At 36.1% G+C, this 21007-nt stretch overlaps 4 protein-coding genes and 1 pseudogene across 8 annotated transcripts; 4 read left to right on the forward strand and 1 right to left on the reverse strand.

Annotated features, from left to right (window-relative positions):
• The first annotated feature begins 4578 nt into the window (after positions 1-4578).
• Positions 4579-7320, forward strand: LOC140783548 (probable alkaline/neutral invertase B). The gene is made up of 4 exons (XM_073130459.1): positions 4579-4618; positions 5600-6138; positions 6757-7188; positions 7273-7320. The coding sequence occupies exons 1-4, from the start codon at positions 4579-4581 to the stop codon at positions 7318-7320; spliced, it is 1059 nt and encodes a 352-aa protein (XP_072986560.1).
• A 1105-nt stretch (positions 7321-8425) lies between these two features.
• Positions 8426-10415, forward strand: LOC140783795 (probable alkaline/neutral invertase F). Its single transcript, XM_073130855.1, has 2 exons — positions 8426-9069; positions 9977-10415. The coding sequence occupies exons 1-2, from the start codon at positions 8553-8555 to the stop codon at positions 10273-10275; spliced, it is 816 nt and encodes a 271-aa protein (XP_072986956.1). The 5' UTR covers positions 8426-8552; the 3' UTR covers positions 10276-10415.
• Positions 10416-10646: 231 nt separating this feature from the next.
• Positions 10647-15193, reverse strand: LOC140783549 (probable alkaline/neutral invertase F; annotated as a pseudogene).
• Positions 11927-13179, forward strand: LOC140783798 (protein GOS9-like). The gene is made up of 3 exons (XM_073130862.1): positions 11927-12136; positions 12238-12429; positions 12562-13179. Exons 1-3 carry the CDS (start codon positions 12086-12088, stop codon positions 12799-12801), a joined length of 483 nt encoding a protein of 160 aa, XP_072986963.1. The 5' UTR covers positions 11927-12085; the 3' UTR covers positions 12802-13179.
• On the forward strand, positions 14842-20013 carry LOC140783797 (ferredoxin C 2, chloroplastic). 5 transcript variants are annotated; one of them, XM_073130860.1, is made up of 8 exons: positions 14885-15059; positions 15274-15348; positions 16662-16952; positions 17048-17124; positions 17680-17768; positions 19142-19210; positions 19338-19382; positions 19761-20013. In XM_073130860.1, exons 3-8 carry the CDS (start codon positions 16831-16833, stop codon positions 19803-19805), a joined length of 447 nt encoding a protein of 148 aa, XP_072986961.1. In that variant the 5' UTR covers positions 14885-15059; positions 15274-15348; positions 16662-16830; the 3' UTR covers positions 19806-20013. The 5 variants fall into 5 exon arrangements, with proteins under 5 accessions (XP_072986958.1, XP_072986961.1, XP_072986959.1 ...); XM_073130858.1 differs by having other exon boundaries at positions 14886-15059; positions 17048-17111; XM_073130857.1 differs by lacking the exon at positions 15274-15348 and having other exon boundaries at positions 14842-15059; positions 17048-17111.
• Positions 20014-21007: the final 994 nt, after the last annotated feature.

Here is a 21007-nt window from a genome sequence, read left to right on the forward strand (position 1 = left end):
TAGGCAGTGTAATCACCTGAATGCTCCACCAGCTACCGACCGTAGGTGTGGGCCGCTAATATAATACTAAATAATATACACTCTACCCCTAACTCCGGGTTGAGTGGTTAAAAGGGCACTACTTAACTTGACTAATAGTGATACGTGCACGTGGTGCCATGACCTCTATTATTTATTTAACATAATCATCATACATGTGCATTAAGTGATAAATAATACAAGTAAGAATTGACACATAATTAAATGCAAATATGAAATGTCATATAAGTTTCACGAGTAAGAAAATGACATTTAATTATCACAGGTAAGAAATGACATAAGCATGCATTTTTCAAAGACTATTATAGAATTCTACTCGCTTGAGTTATTTCTGGAATCCGTCTTACTCTCCTAATCAGTCGGCTCTTCTTGATTTTCGAGATCTTTCCCGCACAATAATGGATCTAATAATTTATAAATAAAATAAACATAAGATTAATGGACTTATAGACTAATTATCTGGTTGTATGAATTTAAGTTTGATTTTTTTTCTAGGTCCAAAATATTATTTGTCTTAATTTAAAAAAATAACGGTCATTTAGAGTCGTTTACAATGTAAGTGTCGAAAATAAATGAAAAGACTAATGAATTCAAATATCTAATTTAATTATGTATAAATCCTAATTTTATTAATAACATGGCTAAGAAATTTAATTAATTACAATTTATGTAGCTAACAAAATTTCTAAAAATAATAGACTAAATAAATAAATTAGTCTTAGGGTTAATGATTGGGCTGGGCTTAAGGCCCAGCAAATTAGGTGAGAGAGAGAGAGAGGGCTAGAGACAGTGGACTGGGCTTAAGAGACCAGTCCAACAGAAAGAGGAAGTGGGTTGCGGTAGGCCCACAGCCCACCAGGTTCCAATGTGTTCTGGACTGGCTCAAGGGCCCAGTCCAGCAGGGTGATATTGTGGACTGGGCTCTGGAGCCCAGTCCAATAGAGTGAAGAGGTGGGCTGCGGGCCTACCGCAGCCCACCAGGAACTAAGGGGGTGGACTGGGCTCTAAAGCCCAGTCCACCGAGGCCTTAGAGAACTGAGGACCTGGGCTGCAGCGCAGCCCACGCCACAGCCCAGAGAGAGAGAGCAGCGGGGGGGGTTGGCCCAACCCCACCTCCTCCTCGATTCCTTGCCAGAGAAGAAGAAACAGAGGAGAGGGGCGTTACTGTCGGTGATCCCCGTCAGCGGCAGCCCCTGGCTCCGGCAACTCATCCCCAAGTTGACTAGGTCGACTTGGGCGCAGGAGTGGGCAGAACCTCCGACTAGTGCGGCCGGAGGGTGAGAGTTGAGGAACTCCATGGCCAGCGGCCATGGAGTTTTCAACTCAGTGCTAGGTGAGCTCGAAGCCCTCTTCTCGGGTACCTACCTCTTCCAAGTGAAGAGGTGGGTCAGTCGAGGTTGACGAGTGAGGCCACCACCGCTAGTGGTGGCCGCTTGTGCCAAAGAAACCCGGCGGTGGGAGGCGACATGGCATCGCCTCCCTCGCGCCCCGTGGGTACCCAACTTGGGTACCCACAGCAAGGGGGGTGAAGCGGGGAAACTTCCCGGACCGGTGGGTGGTCGACTCGAGGTCGTTGGTCGGCAAATTTCTCCGGCGAAAGCAGACGAAAATAAAATCCTAATTACGCATGATTAACTAGGCTATTTTCAAATTGAACTAAAGAGGGGATGAAGGCTAACCTGAGGATCGAGGTGAGGGGGTTTTAGTTGATTGTCGGCGCTCCGGTGACTTGCTGCCCGCGACGAGAACTTCGGCGGCTTGGAAGAGAAAAGAGAGAAGAGGAGCGAAGAAGAGGAAGTTGTGAAAGAAAAGAAACTCGAGAGGAAGGAGTGGGGATTAAATAGAGAAAAGGGGTGGAGAGGGCAACGGAGTGGAGTTAACTCCACTCCGGCGCACTCCTCTCCCACCTCTCGCAACTGACTGCGAGAGGTGGGGGGAGGGGGAAGAAGGAGTCAACGCACGCGCCAAGCGCGTGCGCTGCGGTTAGGGTGCACGCGCATGGCGCGTGCGCTAATAATTTTATTTTATTTTTTTAATTTTTTTTAATGGGTGTTACAAAATGCCTATAAAATTTGCCAATATTCAAATGGTCTTTCATGTGTCCAAATAGCCGTTGGATCGATGTATATTAAGTCACTGAGTCTTTAGTTGGCCTACTTTATTAATTTGAGTTAAGTTGCTTTGAGTTGTTGGATTGATTCGAGTTTATTATAAAATAGTTTTAATAAGTTATTTTGGGCAATCAATAAAATATTTTCTTCTCTTTTTCTTCTCTCTCAAACTGGTTGAATTAGGCAGGGGCTAAGGTTTGTCAAAATAATTTCTCTTTTTTAATCCATTAAATTACTGTGGTATTGTTTGACAGGATCTATTATGTTCTAAACAGTCAAGGATAAATTGTCCACCACTCTTATGATTGTTAGAGACAAGGCATAGAGGAATGAAAATAATCAATAATTCTTTACAAAAGTAAAAGATGTTACAAGGGACTAAATCCAATAAAGCTCATAGTCTACCCTATTTATAAATACACAGATGACTCTTAGAGTTCCTATATATGACTTTTCTAGTTTTAGCATGACAATTATGATATTTCATGGGTTATATTTGGTCTTACATGCCCTATTATTTGTTAAACTTATCAGATTAATAAATAATTATAATTCATAATTCTCAACATCTTCTTAAACTTCTCAAAATTTTCAATTGTCATGACCCATATGAGAAAATTTATCGATTGCCAAAATAATTTCTCATTCATTCACCAAATCTCTAATGAAATGATGTTGAAGCTCTATATACATTGTTTGAGTATGATATACTGGATTTATTGTTGGCTATTGTTGTAGTTCTGCCAAATCTAAAAGTATTATTTTTAGTATGATAGCTTCACATTTTGCTTTTATTGTAGAAATATATTCTACTTCCGTTGAGAATGAGGCGTCAGTAATTTATTGCTTCTTTGAGCTTCAAGATATTATATTTATGCAGAGACAATAAATAGTCTGATGTACTTTTTCGATCATTCAACAAATCAGCCAAGTCATTATCTATAAATTCAATAGCTTGTCATCATTTTCTTTCAACTATAAGATTCCAATTTTTTTTGTCCTCTGGAGATATCTCGACATTGGTTTAGCTGCTGCATAATGAAGCTTGCTTGGATCATTCATAAATATAGAAATAAGATTAGCAATTTGCATAATCTTATGCCGATTATTAGTAAGATAGATTAGTGAGCCAACAAGGCTTTTAAAAACCTTTTCATCAGCTTTTTTTTTTTTTTTTGCACTATTATTTTGTTGGAACTTTTTATTTAATGCTATCGAGGTTGCCACCAATTTGCAATCCATCTGAAACATCTTGGGTGAATCTTCTATAATTTTCTTAAGAGATAAAACTCTCTACTTTGCTTATTTCTTGGATTCCAAGGAAATATTCATAAGACGTAAGTTAGTCATCTCAAAATTATTTTATTTCTAAAATCTTTAACTACTTTTATATTAGTTTCCAAATATATTAAATCATCAAGATATCAAAGCCACTATCTTCACTATCTATTCATCAACATAACCTATCTTAATCAAGAACATAACATACCTATTTATCGGCGAAGGAAGGAGATAGAGATGGTGACTAGTGCTTGGTTGTTGGTTCATCAAAGAAAGAGAAAGAGATGGTAGTCAGCACTAAGTTTTCGGTCGGCCGATGGTTGTTGGTTCCTTCAGTAAGAAAAAGAAGTGTGTAAGAATAAAACTAGTTTTAATATAAAATGAGGAGTAACTTAAGTATTTAAGGTTTATATTTTCAAAATTAATAGAATATTTACTATTCCGTTAGCTGTTGTTAGTAAGTTTAACTCAAATTAAGGTGGAAATTATCATGAAAATAAAATGTGGGATGTCTTTATCAATTTTTCTAACTCTTTCAAATATTTTGAGGGGCAAACATATAAATATTAATTTTAGAGGGTATACATATTAAAAATAAAGCGATTTTAGAAGGTATAATGCGAAAATAAAACCAAAAAGGCTAAAGAATTGAATATGAATAATATCTACTCATATAGTCTATTTTAAAATTATTTTAATATATTTTCTCAAAGGAGGCAACCCAATTTTTGGTACATTATCCATCGGTCAGCCAAAACCTACTCCAATACATCGGATCCAAGACGATCGACGTCACAATAGTAAATTTTTCTTTCCAAAGAAAATTTTACAGGCCAATATTTAGACATCGGGCTCATGAATAATTAAAATAATAATAAATAAATAAATAAAATTCCACGAGCTACAGCCGGTAGCTTTTCCCTCCTCCTCCCGGTCTCCCGGTGTCACGTATTGCTTCACTCCTCACTCTCTCGCTCTCTCTGTATATTTCGCCAACGTTGCTCGCTCCTTCTTTGATGCTCTCAGAGCGGGAGCGGACTCGCCTATAAAAATCCTTTCTCCCCCTCTTCTCCTCCGCTTATCTTCTCCTTCCCGTCCTCGTCGAGCTAGTGCTTCTGTTTCGCTTCGAGCGCGAGATAGGATCGAGATGGCCGGCTCTTCTCCGCCTCTACCGTCGGAGACGATAGGTGAGTCCGATCGAGCGGCGCGAAATTGCTGGATTCCGAGCTGACCTCGACGAAGGCGTCTCGGTTCCGATATACTCCGCTAGGTTTTCTTGCACAAATTTGGTCTTCTTGGATGTGTCGCTTGTTTCTTTGTTACTCTTCTTGCTTGATTAGAGTTCCTTGAATTTTGTCACCGTTCCTTGCGTTCTAAGTTGCAATGATCTGTTTCTGTTCTTCTTGCGCATATCTTTGTATGAATCTGTGACTAATTTTTTAAATTTATGGTGAATAGATACAATTCTTGTGGATCATTTTCTATGTATGTTTATTTGTGCTGTTCTTGCATTGTGGACTTATAGAATTGGAAATGTATTTTTAATTGTCTACCTCTGAAATTTGGATCTCTTTTCGTGAATCTATTAGTACTTCTTGAAACTTTTAGGTTCAATGGAGTGAATTCTTGTGAATTTTTTCCATCTATTTTAGTTTTTTTAACTGTCTTTCTGTTTCTTGTCTTCTAGATAATAAAATTGTAATTGCAGGATGTCATTATTTATCTCTTTCTTGTGATGTCTTCGCTTGAGTAGCTTAGTTGTTCTTGAAATTTTGGTTGATAAAGTATGGTATATGATCAACATTTGAATAGAAGTTTTTCAAATCCGGTGACTTTTTGTACTTATCCTGTGGGCCTTGAGTTTGAAACAAATGCAAATCCAGATTGTGTCGACACTTATGTGTTAGCATTCATTGGTGTAGAGTTCCTTCTGTTGAACAAGGTCTTAGGATTTCCCAAATCCGGGTTGTTCCATTCTTTTATATTGCAACATGGTTCCCAATCTTGCTTCTGTAAAGTAACTTAAAGTCATAGAATTTTTTCCTGAAAGGATATCATCATATCACGAAGTATGATTATTGGTTAAGAATTGAGTTCTATTTTTGTTATTGTGTGGATCCGTGGATCTTAGCCCTTTTCTTTTAGTTTTCTTTGATGTTCTATATCAGGTTGTGCAGACAAGTTTACTGGTAGAAACTTATTAAACTGCAAATATTTTTCTTCAATGATGCCATCAGGTACAACAGAATCATCCCAGGGTCATAACACACAAACAACTGAGCTACCCTTAGTGGAGATTGAGGAGGATGAATTATCAAAACATGAAGATAAGCCAATGTTACTCAGCATTGATCTTGTTGAGGAGGATGATTCATTGAAGTTCGAAGATGGGCCAAGATCGTTCAACATTGAGCGCAACTTATCTCTTGAAGTTAAGACCTTGTCCAAGATGGCTCTTGCTAGTGCTTCACCTCGCATGCTTCGTAGGCCTCTAAAGTTGAGAATTATGGAACATTCTGAGAATATAAGCTCTCCTCATAGGGGATCTTGCTTGAACACTCCTAGTATGTCCAATAGTTCTGAGATATCTTCAATCTTTAAAGAAGCTTGGGAAGCCTTAAAACACTCATTGGTGTATTTTCAACATCACCCAGTTGGAACAATTGCTGCATTGGACCATTCAGAAGAAGCACTGAACTATAACCAGGTTTTTTCTTTTAGTTTTCAAGTAGTTACTAAAGAGATATGTTAATCTGGAAATTAATGTTCCATCATATCCAAAATAGAACTATATTCTTGTTGTAAGTCTGAAATCTAGTAGGACATTCATTTACTTACTCTAATCTCACCTTTCTAGTTTCATATTGTTCTGTTGGGTTCATATTGTTGCAGATTGATTTCTGTAGTTCTTCATACATGGCCTGTTAAACATAAATAATACAAGCTATAATGTCCTACACTATGTTTAAATTGTGTCTGGAATAGTTAACTGAAGTTTCACTGGGATATTTAGAATTTTGATTTATTATAGTTTGCATTCGTTAATTCATCTAGTGGACTGATGATGTGTCATATTTTGTATATTAACATAGTTTCAGTTGGTAGTTTGGAGAATGCGACTTTGTCTCCTTTTTTCCCTTATCACTTATATTCCTGAAAGTTGTTAAATTCTCATTTGCTTAAAATCTTCCATGGGTGATATTTTGAATTAATTATTTTATAAAACTGCTACCAGTCTACTCGGTCCAGTCAACTGTTTTTCATTTAAGAACTGCAATATAAACAGGAAGCAAAATGAACTATTGTTTAGCATTTTTCCTGCCAGGTCTTCGTGAGGGATTTCATTCCTAGTGCCTTAGCATTTCTGATGAAGGGAGAACCAGAAATAGTTAAGAATTTTCTTCTACAGACTCTACAGCTTCAATCACGGGCAAAAATGATTGACCGCTTCATGCTTGGTGCGGGTGTAATGCCCGCAAGCTTCAAAGTTCTGCATGATCCAGCCGAGAAAGTTGATACCATAAATGCTGATTTTGGGGATACCGCTATTGGAAGAGTTGCGCCCGTTGATTCTGGATTTTGGTGGATAATATTACTTCGTGCCTATACAAAGTCCACTGGAGATTCATCTTTGGCTGATTTGCCTGACTGCCAAAGGGCCATGCACCTTATTCTGAATTTGTGTCTATCAGATGGATTTGATACATTTCCCACTTTGCTCTGTGCTGATGGCTGCTGTATGATTGACCGCAGAATGGTGAGTCTCTTTGAATAATTGAGAACCTCATTCACCTCAAGGCTGGGTTTGAAATCAGATCCTGCTTTATGGACAATTGTCCAGACTGATGGAAAGCCACAAGCAAGAGGCAACACCTTGCTACTGATATAGAAATAGACTAAGGAAAAGCAGTCTGTTTTCTATAGCCTACGAGGTTTAACTAGGTTGTCGTGATAATTTGTTAAATGTAGGAAACTTGCATTTGATACAAAGATTGTAACTCATAAAAACAAAGTTTCTAGCTTTAGAAGAAAAAAATAAAAAACCTAACATTGACTCCATCTGTTGATTATGTAGATTATGTATGTGGAGGAATTTTATTAGATATTGACATATATAAACCATGGTGGGTTTTAGTATATCAAATTATCAACAACAACATATCTGAGCATGTTTAATTCCATGGAAATTGAGAAGCTATGAACTGTAATACAAGTGGATGTCTAAATGTAATCATTTCCTCACCATATGTCAATTACAGAGTATTTTATCAGAATTAAAGCAGGGATTACTTTTGCTTTTCACTTTATTGACATATGAAAAATGTTACTTGATGAGCAATTATGCTGCTATCAGAAAATGGTATTCTTTTATGGTTTATGTTTATATAGTTTTTGTTTATCTCTTTGTGAAATTGCTGAAGTTTGGAAATCAAGAACTTCTCTTACTACAATAGTTCCCAGTAGGCATGCTTTTAGCTAGACTTAATTTTCAGAAGATATCTGCCTGATTTTATTTAAGTTTGAATTAGAATTTTGCTAGTTTCAAGCCTTCAAAGTATTTTGTCTCATACCATTAGTTAGTTTTTTTTCCTTCTGCATGTCATGAAAAATTAATTATAACAATGAAGTAATCAGAGTGATGCAAAAGTTAAGGGACAAAGACATTTATCTTATGGAAACTAGCAATATTAACAATCAAGGGAAAAATCAGTGAAACTAAGAGCACCTATATAGGTAAGCAAAGTACTTCGATTAAAAGGTCATAGAGATTTATGTTATATTCCATTGTTCAAGTAACTTTGAAAACCTTTTACTTCTCTAGAACTCACCTAATCTTTCTCAATGCATAATGGGTAAGTTAATTGTTCAATGGTTCTTTCCTTACCATGTAATATAGTTTAGTTCTTGTAAACAAAGATGAAAAATATCTGCATATTGTTCACTGAAACTGTTATAAAGCTATAATTGTATCTTATTTGTTGGCTTGTGGGAAAGTAAAATTCTTCATTAACTATTTTGTGAAGCTTAAAGGCTCTCATTAGAGAAATTTCCTTTAGTTATCTAACTTTAGCTCTGCAGGGTATCTATGGTTACCCGATTGAAATACAAGCTTTATTTTTTATGGCTCTAAGATGTGCTTTAGTTTTACTAAAGCATGACAATGAGGGAAAGGAATTTATGGAGCGGATAACAAAGCGCCTTCATGCCTTGAGCTACCACTTGCGGAGTTACTTTTGGCTCGACTTCAGTCAGCTTAATGACATTTACCGCTATAAAACAGAGGAGTACTCTCACACTGCAGTAAACAAATTTAATGTGATGCCAGACTCTCTTCCAGACTGGGTATTTGATTTTATGCCTCAATGTGGAGGTTACTTCATTGGAAATGTTAGTCCTGCTAGAATGGACTTCCGTTGGTTTAGTTTGGGTAACTGCATTGCCATTATATCATCCTTGGCAACGCCAGATCAATCTGCAGCAATTATGGATCTCTTGGAAGCACGATGGACAGAGCTGATTGGTGAGATGCCTCTAAAAGTTTGCTATCCGGCCATAGAAAGTCATGAATGGCAAATAGTTACTGGGTGTGATCCAAAGAATACTAGATGGAGTTACCACAATGGAGGATCGTGGCCAGGTGAGAGCTTCAGAATAAGTAACTGAGATAAAGAATTAGATTAATTCTTTCTGACTTGCAAATATATAATTTTTAAATAAGTGCAGTAGAGGTATTCATACAGGCCTGTAAACTGGTCATGGTCTATGCATACAGACCTGTAAAGTACTGAAAGGAGAGGTCTGATATCCTGATTAAACAGCAATCAAAATTCTAGAGTTAAGTCATAGTGTTCCTTAGTCTAGGCATCCTTGCTGGAATGAATATGTACGAGTTACTTTTCCATTTTCTAGAAACCATCCTACAGCGAGTAATTAGATGTTCAACAGTTTCTATTTTATCTTGGCATCAGACACATTTCAGATCGTGTTGGAGTTTAAAGGCAATAACCACTGTTGAGTCAGTAGTATACCTCCACATTTAAGGTTTCCAATTTTTTAGCAGTCAGCTACTTCCTGAGAAGTATTTTTCACATCCATTGATCCTTTGCTTCATGGCGCTGACACACTCTTAATCATCATGACCAAATTCTGATGCAATGTTTGATATAATTTGTCACTGAATTTTTCACGCAAATGTTTGGTATTGAAAAGATGGTATCAATTTTGTTTGTTGTACGTAATATTAATTACTGCTGCTTGTTGTGGATTCTCAGTTATACTTTGTGGTGCTTTGATGTACTAATATTCTCATAGTTACCAGAAGTCAGTCTTCATGTTAGTTCTGTAATTTTACAGCTTATGTAGGTTTTCCAGATTGTTTCTATGAGCTAATATATGACTGCATATAGACATCACGTGTTTAGTATCTTATTTGAAACTTCAGAAGATAGACATCCTCCTTTTATGTAATTACATTTTCATATCTGTCATATGTGCCATTTTGTATATGTATATATTCATCCATTTTATCTGTTGTGCTTTTATAGTACTTCTTTGGTTGCTCACCGCTGCATGCATCAAGACGGGGCGCCCTCATATAGCAAAGCGTGCTATTGAGCTTGCAGAGAGCCGATTGCTGAAAGATAACTGGCCAGAATATTATGACGGAAAGCTAGGGAGATACATCGGAAAGCATGCCCATAGATTCCAGACCTGGTCAATTGCTGGCTACCTGGTTGCCAAGATGATGCTAGATGATCCATCTCTTGTAGGAATGATAATGCTAGAGGAAGACAAACAGATGATATGGCCTCCATTGAATCGATCAATTTCGTGCACAATATGATATTGCGACTCTTTCTACCAGAACCCTTATTTTCTGGATCTCAATGACATCACTCATGTCCACTGATTCTTAACTCAGGAAATTTCAGCAATTTTCAGTTTTGGCTGCTCGAAAGAAACTAAGACAATGAGCTTACAACTTCTGACCATTTTTCTCTCATAGACAATGAGATTCGTGAATTCTTAACTGGCTTAGTCTTTAGTTAAGGAAGCATCTGAATTGTTGGAATATATAGATTTTTCTATCATATATCATCTACACTATTGGATGAATACCTCTACCGCACTTATTTTGAACTAAATATTTTTAAGTCAAAAACAATTTTAATCTAATTATTTACCTCACTTACTTATTCTGAAGCTCTCACCTAGTCATGATTCCTCATTGTGGTAGCTTCATCTAGTGTTCTTTGGTCACACCCAGTAATTATTTGCCATTCATGACTTTCTATGGCTGGATAGCAAATCTTTGAAGGCATCTCACTAATCAGCTTTATCCATCGTGCTTTCAAAAGATCCATAATTGCTGCAGATTGATCTGGCATTGCCAAGGATGATATAATAGCAATGCAGTTGCCCAAGCTAAACCAACGGAAGTCCATTCTACCGGGACTAACATTTCCAATGAAGTAACCTCGGCATTGAGGCATAAAATCAAATACTCAGTCAGGCATCACATTAAATTTGTTTACTGCAGTGTGAGAGTACTCCTCTGTTTTGTAACACCCAGTCAAGCATCACATTAAATTTGTTTACTGCAGTGTGAGAGTACTCCTCTGTTTTGTAAAAGCAAATGTCATTAAGCTGACTAAAGTCGAGCCAAAAGTAACTCTGCAAGTGGTAGCTCAAGGCATGAAGGCCCTTTGTATATTTGTATAAAAGAGGTTATTTTAGTATAAACTATAAAAATTATGGTGTTTAGATATAAGCTAGTATAGTAATGCAATTATTACGCTTCATTTGACATGAAAAGTATAGATATTTTGACAAATAACTAAAATATAAAACACAATGAATGAGAAGAGTGAGAAGAGACAGAGCAAAAAAGAGAAAATAATTTAAATAATAGTTGTTTAAAATGATGTCTTTTTAAGAATAAAATAGTAATCAGTAAATATAAAATATTAGATAAGAAAAGGACATAGAAAGAGGAGTAAGAATTAGTAAACCAGAATTACAATAGAGTGATTATTTACTTACTATACTAATATAAAATATAAAGATACTTATTTTAAAATAAGAGTTTTGTCCAGTAGTCTTAACACTATCCAATTTTGAGAGGGAAAAAAGGGAACCAATTCAAGATAAGCATGTAATAATAGTCCAAGATAGAGCTTACTCGCACGGCAGCATGCACTTCAATATGATAATAAATCGATTCAAGATAAGCACGTACGACAATGATACTTTGTATATATGCTGACTAGGCATAAGTAGGTGAGATTAATCCATGTGTCAGCTTGGATATGCATCACGTAAGTTAGGCGGAGAAGTATATGCACCCAAAACACGTTTTAGTGATCTCTCATCATGTACGTGAGACAAGTTTTCTCTTGGAAAAACTGTGTGTTAAACTTTGGGCGCTCTCTTCTTTCTTCATCCTGATATTTATCTCATTACAAGATGAATACTTTGGTGGAGGCGTTGGCAACCAAAACACTACTAAGGTAGGATGATTGACTCGCGATGTTTTCCATTCCACTTTGATTAACGTGTTGAAAGGCAAAGTAAGTTTTCCAGCTCAGAAACTTGTCAGCAAGCAAGAATAAGTCGGATCTGCTATTCGTCTCGGTTCATATAAATACCCCACCATGCACCCGTCCGTTCCATTACGTAAACAGCAGCGAGTGTCAGAAGATATGGTGAATAATATGCCAGCATATATACTTAAATCGATACTTTTCCCAGTAGTTATCCATCTTGTTTTGATGATATCTCAAACCTTAATTATCCATGCATGCAGGCCGGAGTCATCAAGGTGGGAAAGTGGGGTGGTGATGGAGGGGAGCCGTTCGATATGGGAGCAGCCACGAGGCTGCTGGCTGTCAGAGTACGCCATGGAGCTGCCATTGATGCCATCCAGATCTTGTACGAGAGAGATGGATATGTTGAATGGACTCCTCAGTTTGGTGGCGATGGAGGAGAGCTCGATGAGGTATATATCAACTGCCATCTTAATTTTGCTAGCTCTACTCTTCCGTTCCTCCGCATATGTTTTGTTCTTGAAATTTGGACTATATAAATAATTTTGTTGTATTTCTTCGACCTCGTTGCTTGTTTTTCACAGATAACTCTGCAAGAAGGGGAGTTTCTTACATCAATATCAGGCTACTACGGTGATTTCGCGAGCATAAATGTGGTTCGATCGCTTACTTTTGGCACCAATTTAAGCAGTACTTATGGACCCTATGGTGTAGAAGAGGGTACTCCTTTCTCTGCTCCACTGGAAGAGGGTCAGATTGTAGGCTTCTTTGGGCGATCTGGTGCACTTCTTGATGCAATTGGAGTTTACCTGGGCCCAAATTAGCTTTGGCAGCAGCCTACTTAGCTCCTTAAGGGCGAGAGTCTCCACTTGTCTGGCTTCTATAATAAATGGGGATGTCATCATCGTAGATAATATCCTTTCTGTGAATGATAATTCGTAAGATAGGAAAAAAAAAGAAAAAGGAAAAAAAAATAATAATAAATAAATATATATATATATATATCAGTTGTGCTTTCGTTTCTGTATTGTAACAAATAAGGAGACTCTATACTCTATCTATTGTTATTCTTGTTCGATCAATAAAACTATGATGTGTATTTCCATTACGTACATTGTGGGATGGAGATGTGAAAATAATAGATATACTGCTTAGTTTCTTATACAAAAAAATGAGAATTTATTGAATTGAAAAGCTTAAAGTGTGAGCCCAGCAATTTGCTTGCCATAGAGGCATAGAGCTCCTATCAAACAGAGTACCATTGTTGGACAGGGAGTCCTAATGTAAGTGAAAGAAGATCTGACATTGCTGGAATGCTTCTTCTTATTAGGAGTCAGTCTGACAGATCAGACTAATTTATCTGTCTTTAGCCTCCTAAATGAAAAAAATGGTACGAGAGATCTTCTAGTTAAATTATGAGATAAAAGAGATCTCTAATTTGACTAGGAGAAGAATATGAGATTTGGATGTCTATATAAAGACATAAGAGGGTCATCGTTTTGAATGAGTTATGTATAGAGCTATCTGTCAAGGAATACCACACCTTCTGCACAAATGTATCAGGTCTTAAAAAGCTGACAGATATCAATAAAGTGTATGAATCCATCAGATATGTTTAATGTTCCATTATCACCACCAAAATCAGGATCATCAACCTTTTAAAAGATAATTCTGATGAACTTAGTAGTAGTATACTTGAACAGAGTGAGTACAATAATAGTGCAGCTACTAAATTAAACCATGAGAAACTATAGTTTTATGACGTGAATCATCACAATTAATGGACAAAGGTACTGTAAACAGGAGTTGCACCAGAAACTGTACTACAAGTATGAAGCATCTGTTACTAAAATTGTTATTATACAAAGGACGTTTCTTCTTGTTGCAAACCTGACAATAGTTTTCTTTTTTAAATCTCTGATGCTATCCTGAATTCATGGTTGCACACAGAAAGTGGAGGTATTCAGACTGAAACCCAAAAAATAAAAATGATAAGGTACCTATTACTCCATGAGGAAAAAGGAGACATGGCATAAATGTGAAATCATATGTGAAGTACCTATTAGTTCATTTCTTGATTTCAACTTACACTGTACTGGCGTGCATGAAATGAAAGAACAAAAGAAGATATATCTAAAAGTTTCATGTTAATATTATTAGATATTAAGATTCTTTGGACGTCCTGTTATTTTAAATAGAAAAATTAACGGTTTTACTTTATTCGTAAATATAGGGACTAGTTTGAGACTTTTTGAGTTACATAAATATAAAATAATTTTGTGTATTAGTACAAGAGATAAAATGTATTTAAAGCCTTGTTTTTTTTTATAAAGTCTAAATATTGTTCCTATTCTTTCATATTATAGCCTTGGCTATTAAAACAAAGGAAGGAAAATTTACCTATAACCTTATCTTTTAATAAAATTATAATTTACACTGTACATTTTCATTATTTATAAATAAAATTTTATAATTTAGTGAATATGTGCAGAAAATACCATGTCGTTAGATTAGGTAGTTAAATTTAATCAAATATCTGAATTAAGTTAATTATACTAAAAAGATTAATAAAATATCTTCAACTAAAATATACTAAGAGCATTTTAGTTATTTTAAAAATAAAATATCTCTTCTTAATCGAGTATTCTCAGTGCTAGTTCAAACCTAATCCAGAATATTTTTTATCAATTTATAAATAATAAAAAATAGGGTGTAAATTATAATTACGTTATAAAACTTACATACAAATTTTCCTGGAAACAAAAGAGAAAGTGGACTATGGCACAATCACCTATGGGCTCCTGCTGCTCCTGGCCCACAGCAAATGGCCCTTTTGAGCTGGTGTACGGCGTCGCTCATGCTCTACTCGTTTACACCCCTCTAGCAAATGCCATTTTAATTAATAATATTATCTTTATCCCCCTCCTATCCAGCGAACCCCGAAAAACCGGCTCACCGCTCTATCAGTCTTCTCGAACACGCACACCCGCCGTCTCTCTCTCTCTCTCTCTCGGCTTCTCTCACCAACCCAATCCAAACTCCGTCGTCACCAGCGGTGCGTCTCCACCACGCCGGAGGACAGGTGAGACTCTCTCCTCTACTACTCTTATCTAGAGTCTCTCCCGGCGCTTCTTTCACTCTCTCACTCTCTTCTCTTAATTTCTACTCCTTCCCCTCCTCTTCTTCCTTTCCTCGGACCGAACCCGCCGCCACCATCCTAACTCTGCCCTGCTCCTCTCTCCCTCTTTCTCTCCCCATTCCCCTCCTCTGTTTTCTCCCATCCCTTCTCCTTGCAGCTAATTACCTCTCTCCCTTCTGTCACTTGGCTTGGACCAGCCCAACCCAGTAAACAATTCTTTCTCTATATTCAGGTATTTATGTTTGTGTTTTAAATTCTGTTTTCATATTTGCTAATTAATGGGTGAATTTAACAGAAAAACACACTTGGTTTTTATATTTCCGTTTTAGTTTTATCTTACATGGTAGGCTTAGTATTAATATTCTTTCCAAACTTTTCCATCAGCACATATAAGGGAGTGAGTTGTACAAATATTTTATTAGTTTTCTTTTACAGTCGATTAGACATGCTGGTATTTTATAATAATATAAAATTCTCATCTCCTTTCGCCAAATAAAACAATCGATTAGACATGGAAATACTCTATATTAATTTAAAAAAATTCTTCTTCCGCCAGAATATTACTAGTTCGTGATTATTAAACATAATTCACAAATTTTAGTTAATGTATGTTACTTTTATACTTGTAATTTTACGAGTTTCATAGTTTTATTATGTAATTCGCAGATGCATAATACTTGTATTTTTTGTTTCGCAGTTTAATTACATAATTTGTAGATATTGAACACTTTTTTGTTTTTTACAATTTTTGTACATGTATGTATATTTATTAGAATACATTTATTATTATGCATTACATTTAGACCCTAAATTCCATACAAACAACAGTTATTATTATGAACACACACACACATACATATATACATACATATATATGGTTGTAAACCCAGCAAGTACCTGAAAAATGGGTCTAGGATAAGGGGCCCCAAGTTGTGTTTCGTAGTAAAGAGTCTCGGATGCCACACATGGCATACGATGTTGATAGGATCATTCACCCAACGTCCTTATAAGTCTGGAGCCAACAGATATTCAACCACATGCTCTTTATTTTCAACTATTATGATTTTATGTTGGCTATCTGTTGATTATAGTTAATGGTGTTGCAGTGATTATGGTCTTGGTATCACCATATGTGGATCCAATATTTATTTGAGTTGTTAGATAGCTAGAGTAGTCTGTAGTATGTACAAGTGGACTAGTCAGAGTCTGGTGCTGTGTTGACCTCCTATTAGACGAGGGTTTTATTGCATTTGTTATGAGTTTATTTTCCGCGTGCACCTATCTACCTGTTAGTACTTTGATGGATGTTTATATATGTCGCTCATATACTGTTGTCTCATTTCTTTGTTGTTGTTGTTGATATCTCTTATTGCCTTATTGACTTTTACTATTTTCTTAAACTCCTGTCTTGATATTCTCTGTCTGTTGTTTCTATTTTTTTCTTAGAGGAAGTATTGAATCATTTGTTTCTTTACCTTTTCTATGTGCTCGGAGATGGTTTAATGTAGCTGCTTGCATTACTTCTTTTGCCCTTTTATTCTGAAGAGCCAGGAGAGGATAGCATTCGACTGTCAGCTGTGAAAATTGAAACAGTGTGTAAAAATGACCATGGGCCTCCAAATCCTCCCTATATGCAACTACTATCACTCCTTTCCCGCATCACCTTTCTGCCGTCATGGACGTCAATCAAGCGGCAGGAGGAATTTAGAGGTCAATGCGTCGTCAGAGGTGCAGCAGGTCACCCAGCCCACTGGCACATTATGCTCAGTCCCTGTTCACCGGGTCACTGTCCACGACCGTCAACGTGGAGTCGTTCATCAATTCGTCGTACCTGAGGTATATTTATGTATATTTATAGCAATGAAGTAACACAATCATTTCCTTTTCATATTCTCTTTCACCTACTACTGCTTCTGCTTGTCGATCCGCAGGATCAATACATCCTACACACTGCCGAATCCCAGAACATATCCCTTCCCTTTGCCTGCCGCCATGGTACTACTCCTCTGTGAGTCGTGTTTGGATGTCATCCACTTCTAAACAAGTAGCTCTGTGATTTCCTTATGCTCAATGCCTGCTTTCAATGAGCATTCCTTCCCTATTGTCTTCACTCATTTCTTGCTTTTGCATTCTGTCCAATATGGATACCTCAGATCAAATTATTCGCAAGTTGTGGAGCTTGCCTCAGAGCTTAGTCGTAGAAATTTAGCAAGTGTTCCACCTTTAAAGAAACAAGTCCATCTTCATGATGCCATGATAGTATCAGTATATTATCATCGTAAGCAGTTATGCTTAATCTTTTCTAATTTACCTAAGAAATTCAATTTAAAATAGGTGTGACTCTCAGTGTCTGTTTAGCTAAAATTCATCCTTGCTTGATGTAACCTAGTAAGGGGTCAGAAGTTCCTACTAATGCACTAGGAAAAACAAGATGATGCATCATGCATACAATTGTATGTGCTTCGTAATTTGCATCTCTTTAAGTTTTGATCCACTTATCTTTTTTCCTCTTATCTGTAATTACAACTAGATGCATTACTTTCAGTTATCTTTTCCTGATCAGGTTGCTGTACCAGCTGCGCAGTCCGAATTAAATCTGGACAAATTAGACAACCCGAGGCTCTTGGAATATCTGCAGAACTAAGATCCAAGGTTCATTTCACTTATTTCATTGTGTTAGTTGCTCTGAAGATTGTCCTTAATAATAACAATTAGGCTCTCTTGGCATTCTCATTCTATGCCTAAAGACCTATATTCTGAGCTCCAAGTTTATCTCAATTATGTGTTCGTTATCAACATGGGCATAAATATATAGATGGGCTGCTGCTTAAGGAAGAAAAAGGAAAAATGTTATTTGAGATTCATTTTGACTCATGACCCTCTTAGTTATACCTTAGGCCAATGGATGAAACTGTATGAGGTGATGAATACATAGTGCATGAAGAACTGCAAGAAAACCTGTGGCAAATTACCTGTTTAGCCTTTCATAAGAGGTAGAGAAATTAGGCTTCGACATTTTTGAAGTTCACATACCAAATTCACTAACAATCTTGTGTCTTGGATGATATTTTGTTGCTTAAAATAGAAGTATAGGTGCAACATTAAAGCTTTAATGTGGATGTTGTCTTAAAATTATAATAGCATGAGCATTTGAAAAATTAAAAGCTCCCCCCAAAAGTTGTTAGTTGTTACCTACTACCCCATTGTAAAATCTTAAAGTTATGAGGAAAGTATAGTCTTCTAAGTTTTATCTTGGTTTCTTATCCAGAAAATCAGAAAATTCACTTCATTTATTACATTTGCCATAGAAGAATATGTAAGCAATTCATTTTCTCTTTCCATTGTATGTCTATTACTCCAGGTATTATTGGGATATTATTTTAGAGGACCACAAATCTTTCACTTTTAGTTATGAAAATTCCAAGAAAAAGGAAGATATGTAATTACCTGTATCAGTATTATCTTTTTCTAAGAAGGATTTGAGTAATTCGGGATCTATACTACTCCTTCCTCGCTAATTGAAAGCAAGACTCACACGTCTGCTTATTAAGGTTTACGCGTTACTGGTTCCCGGAAGAGTCAATTTGTTCTAGGTTATTTTTCGGTTTTTCACCTTGTTGGGAATCCATAACTAGCGATATGAAGACCTGGACTTGATCCTAAGATTGAAACAAGTTTCCTGACAGCTGACATGACATTGAGATTTTAGGGGTTGATTTTAAAAACGAGAATTTACTGATTTACACTTATGCTAATACATAAGGCCCTATCCAGGTAATGTCATTTTAGTTAATATTCTCACTATTTCAACTTCATTACCTTTTCTGTAGTTTTCCTCTGTTATAATCCGCATTGCTAGAGTTATTGAAGTGTGCAGGACATTAACTTTGATCTTTTCTATTAGGTTATGCTCTTCATTATCCTTTTTTTATGGTATTATAAACTTTTTTCCGCACCTGTAGTATGTCTCAGAAGATTGAAACATCTTAAAGATTAAGACAAAATTGTTTTGGCATTCTTTTCAGGGTTATGCATTGTTATGTGTTGGCTTCCCATCTTCTGATATTGAAGTTGAAACTCAAGATGAGGATGAGGTAGTACACTTTAAGAGGCAATCAGCAATTAGAGAAATTCCCTAGATATACTTGAACTAAGAACAGCTCACTATGCTATGCCAACACCAGTGTACCACTTATGACATGATATTTTCACTTTCTGCAGGTATATTGGCTCCAATTTGGAAGATATTTTGCACGAGGACCGATTGTGAGTCTTTGTGTTTCATATGTGAAAATATGAGATGATACTAGATTAAAAAAGGACAATAAATTTCTTATGCTGCTAAATGCTCAAAACATCTTGAGGTTGTGGTACCTCAAAATTCCCTCACAATCTGAAAATCTAACTTTTTGAATGAGTAACTTATCTTCCGTTGATTTCATCAGTGTTATTATGTTTAGAGTCAATCATATTTTACTCACGTGGCCACAAGTTTTGTGTCATTCCAGATAGCTGCTTGTGAGATTCTTTTGCATATCATGCATAAAGATATGACCATTACTGTGATAGTTGCAGCATTACTTATTTTTTTCAGAAGCATATTTTTAAAAGTCATAATTGAGCCATGATCTATCTAATCTGCAGGAAAGGGATGATTATGCACTGGAGCTGGCCATGGGTGATGAATGATTTGCATATCAAACCGCCGGTCTGTGTAATCGAAGACAAATAGGATATGTTCAGAGCCGTCCCTTTTCTTTTTGTCTTTCTGTATCCAATTTCATACATGGAATGCTGTACTTTTTGTCATATCAACGGAACTGGAAACAATATGTTCAAAGATGCATATACTGAACATGATATCTCATAATCTTATCTCATCTCCTGGCTTTCTTCAGTAGCATGATTATTCTGTGAACTCATGAAGTCTGCATAACAAATCTCTTATTTTCTTGAGAGTATTAAGATCATTTTGCGTTTATAGTTAATTTAACTTTTTGATATGCTAACTGACCGTTAAAAGAAATTATATTACAATAGAGTTTACTTTGGACCCAAATAAATTAGCTTCAGCATCATACATAGTTTCTTCTGTGGGCCTCAACATGTCTAGTTTCTATATAATTGGGGATGGTGTCATCAAAGATGATGATATCCTATGCCCCTGAAGACTGGGTGGCAGATCTATGGATGCTCATATTTAGTTATATAGGAAGAATTATTGAAAGAGATTAAGTGAGCCTTCTTCGCAATCAAAGTGTCGCATATTTAATGGTATTTATTTTGTCTTCGATGGCTATTGCGTTTTTTTAAATCTTCTTATCGTTATGTCTGGTTATTTTTTTCCCAATCAATAAAGAATTGCAATTATTTTACAAAAAAATTAGTCCTTGATCACATTTTATCCTTAATGTTTCTTGATCAATAAAAGTATGCAGTGTGGTGTTTCTTGATCTCAATAGCCTTTCTATTATTTAGCTTGTGACATGGATTTTTCTTTTTCTTGAATAGTAGTTTTAATGATCACTAATTATCAACCAAGTACTAAATATATGGGCTTTTACACAATCATCATTCAACTCTTTTTAAATATCATAACTAAAGAGAATTCCTTGCTCTGTAAATATTATTTTCTTCCTACTAACTAGAATCAATTTATTTATATAAATAGACTCTAGTTGTTCTCTCATATAAACAGTTAGTGGTATTATTAGTACAACCAAACATACCATTATGATTTATAGAGTTTTGATCAAATTAGGTCTCCTTAGAAATTAAAATACTAGACCAAGTCAATGCCCCTCTAATTTAATATCTAAATGGATCTCTTTTGAACACATCGCCACCTCGTTGACTCGAAAAGAACACATTGACGCAGTTGGCGTGTTACA

Source organism: Typha latifolia, chromosome 3, assembly GCF_019914945.1.
Source record: "Typha latifolia isolate L0001 chromosome 3, TyphaL0001v2, whole genome shotgun sequence".
Classification (NCBI taxonomy): domain Eukaryota; kingdom Viridiplantae; phylum Streptophyta; class Magnoliopsida; order Poales; family Typhaceae; genus Typha; species Typha latifolia.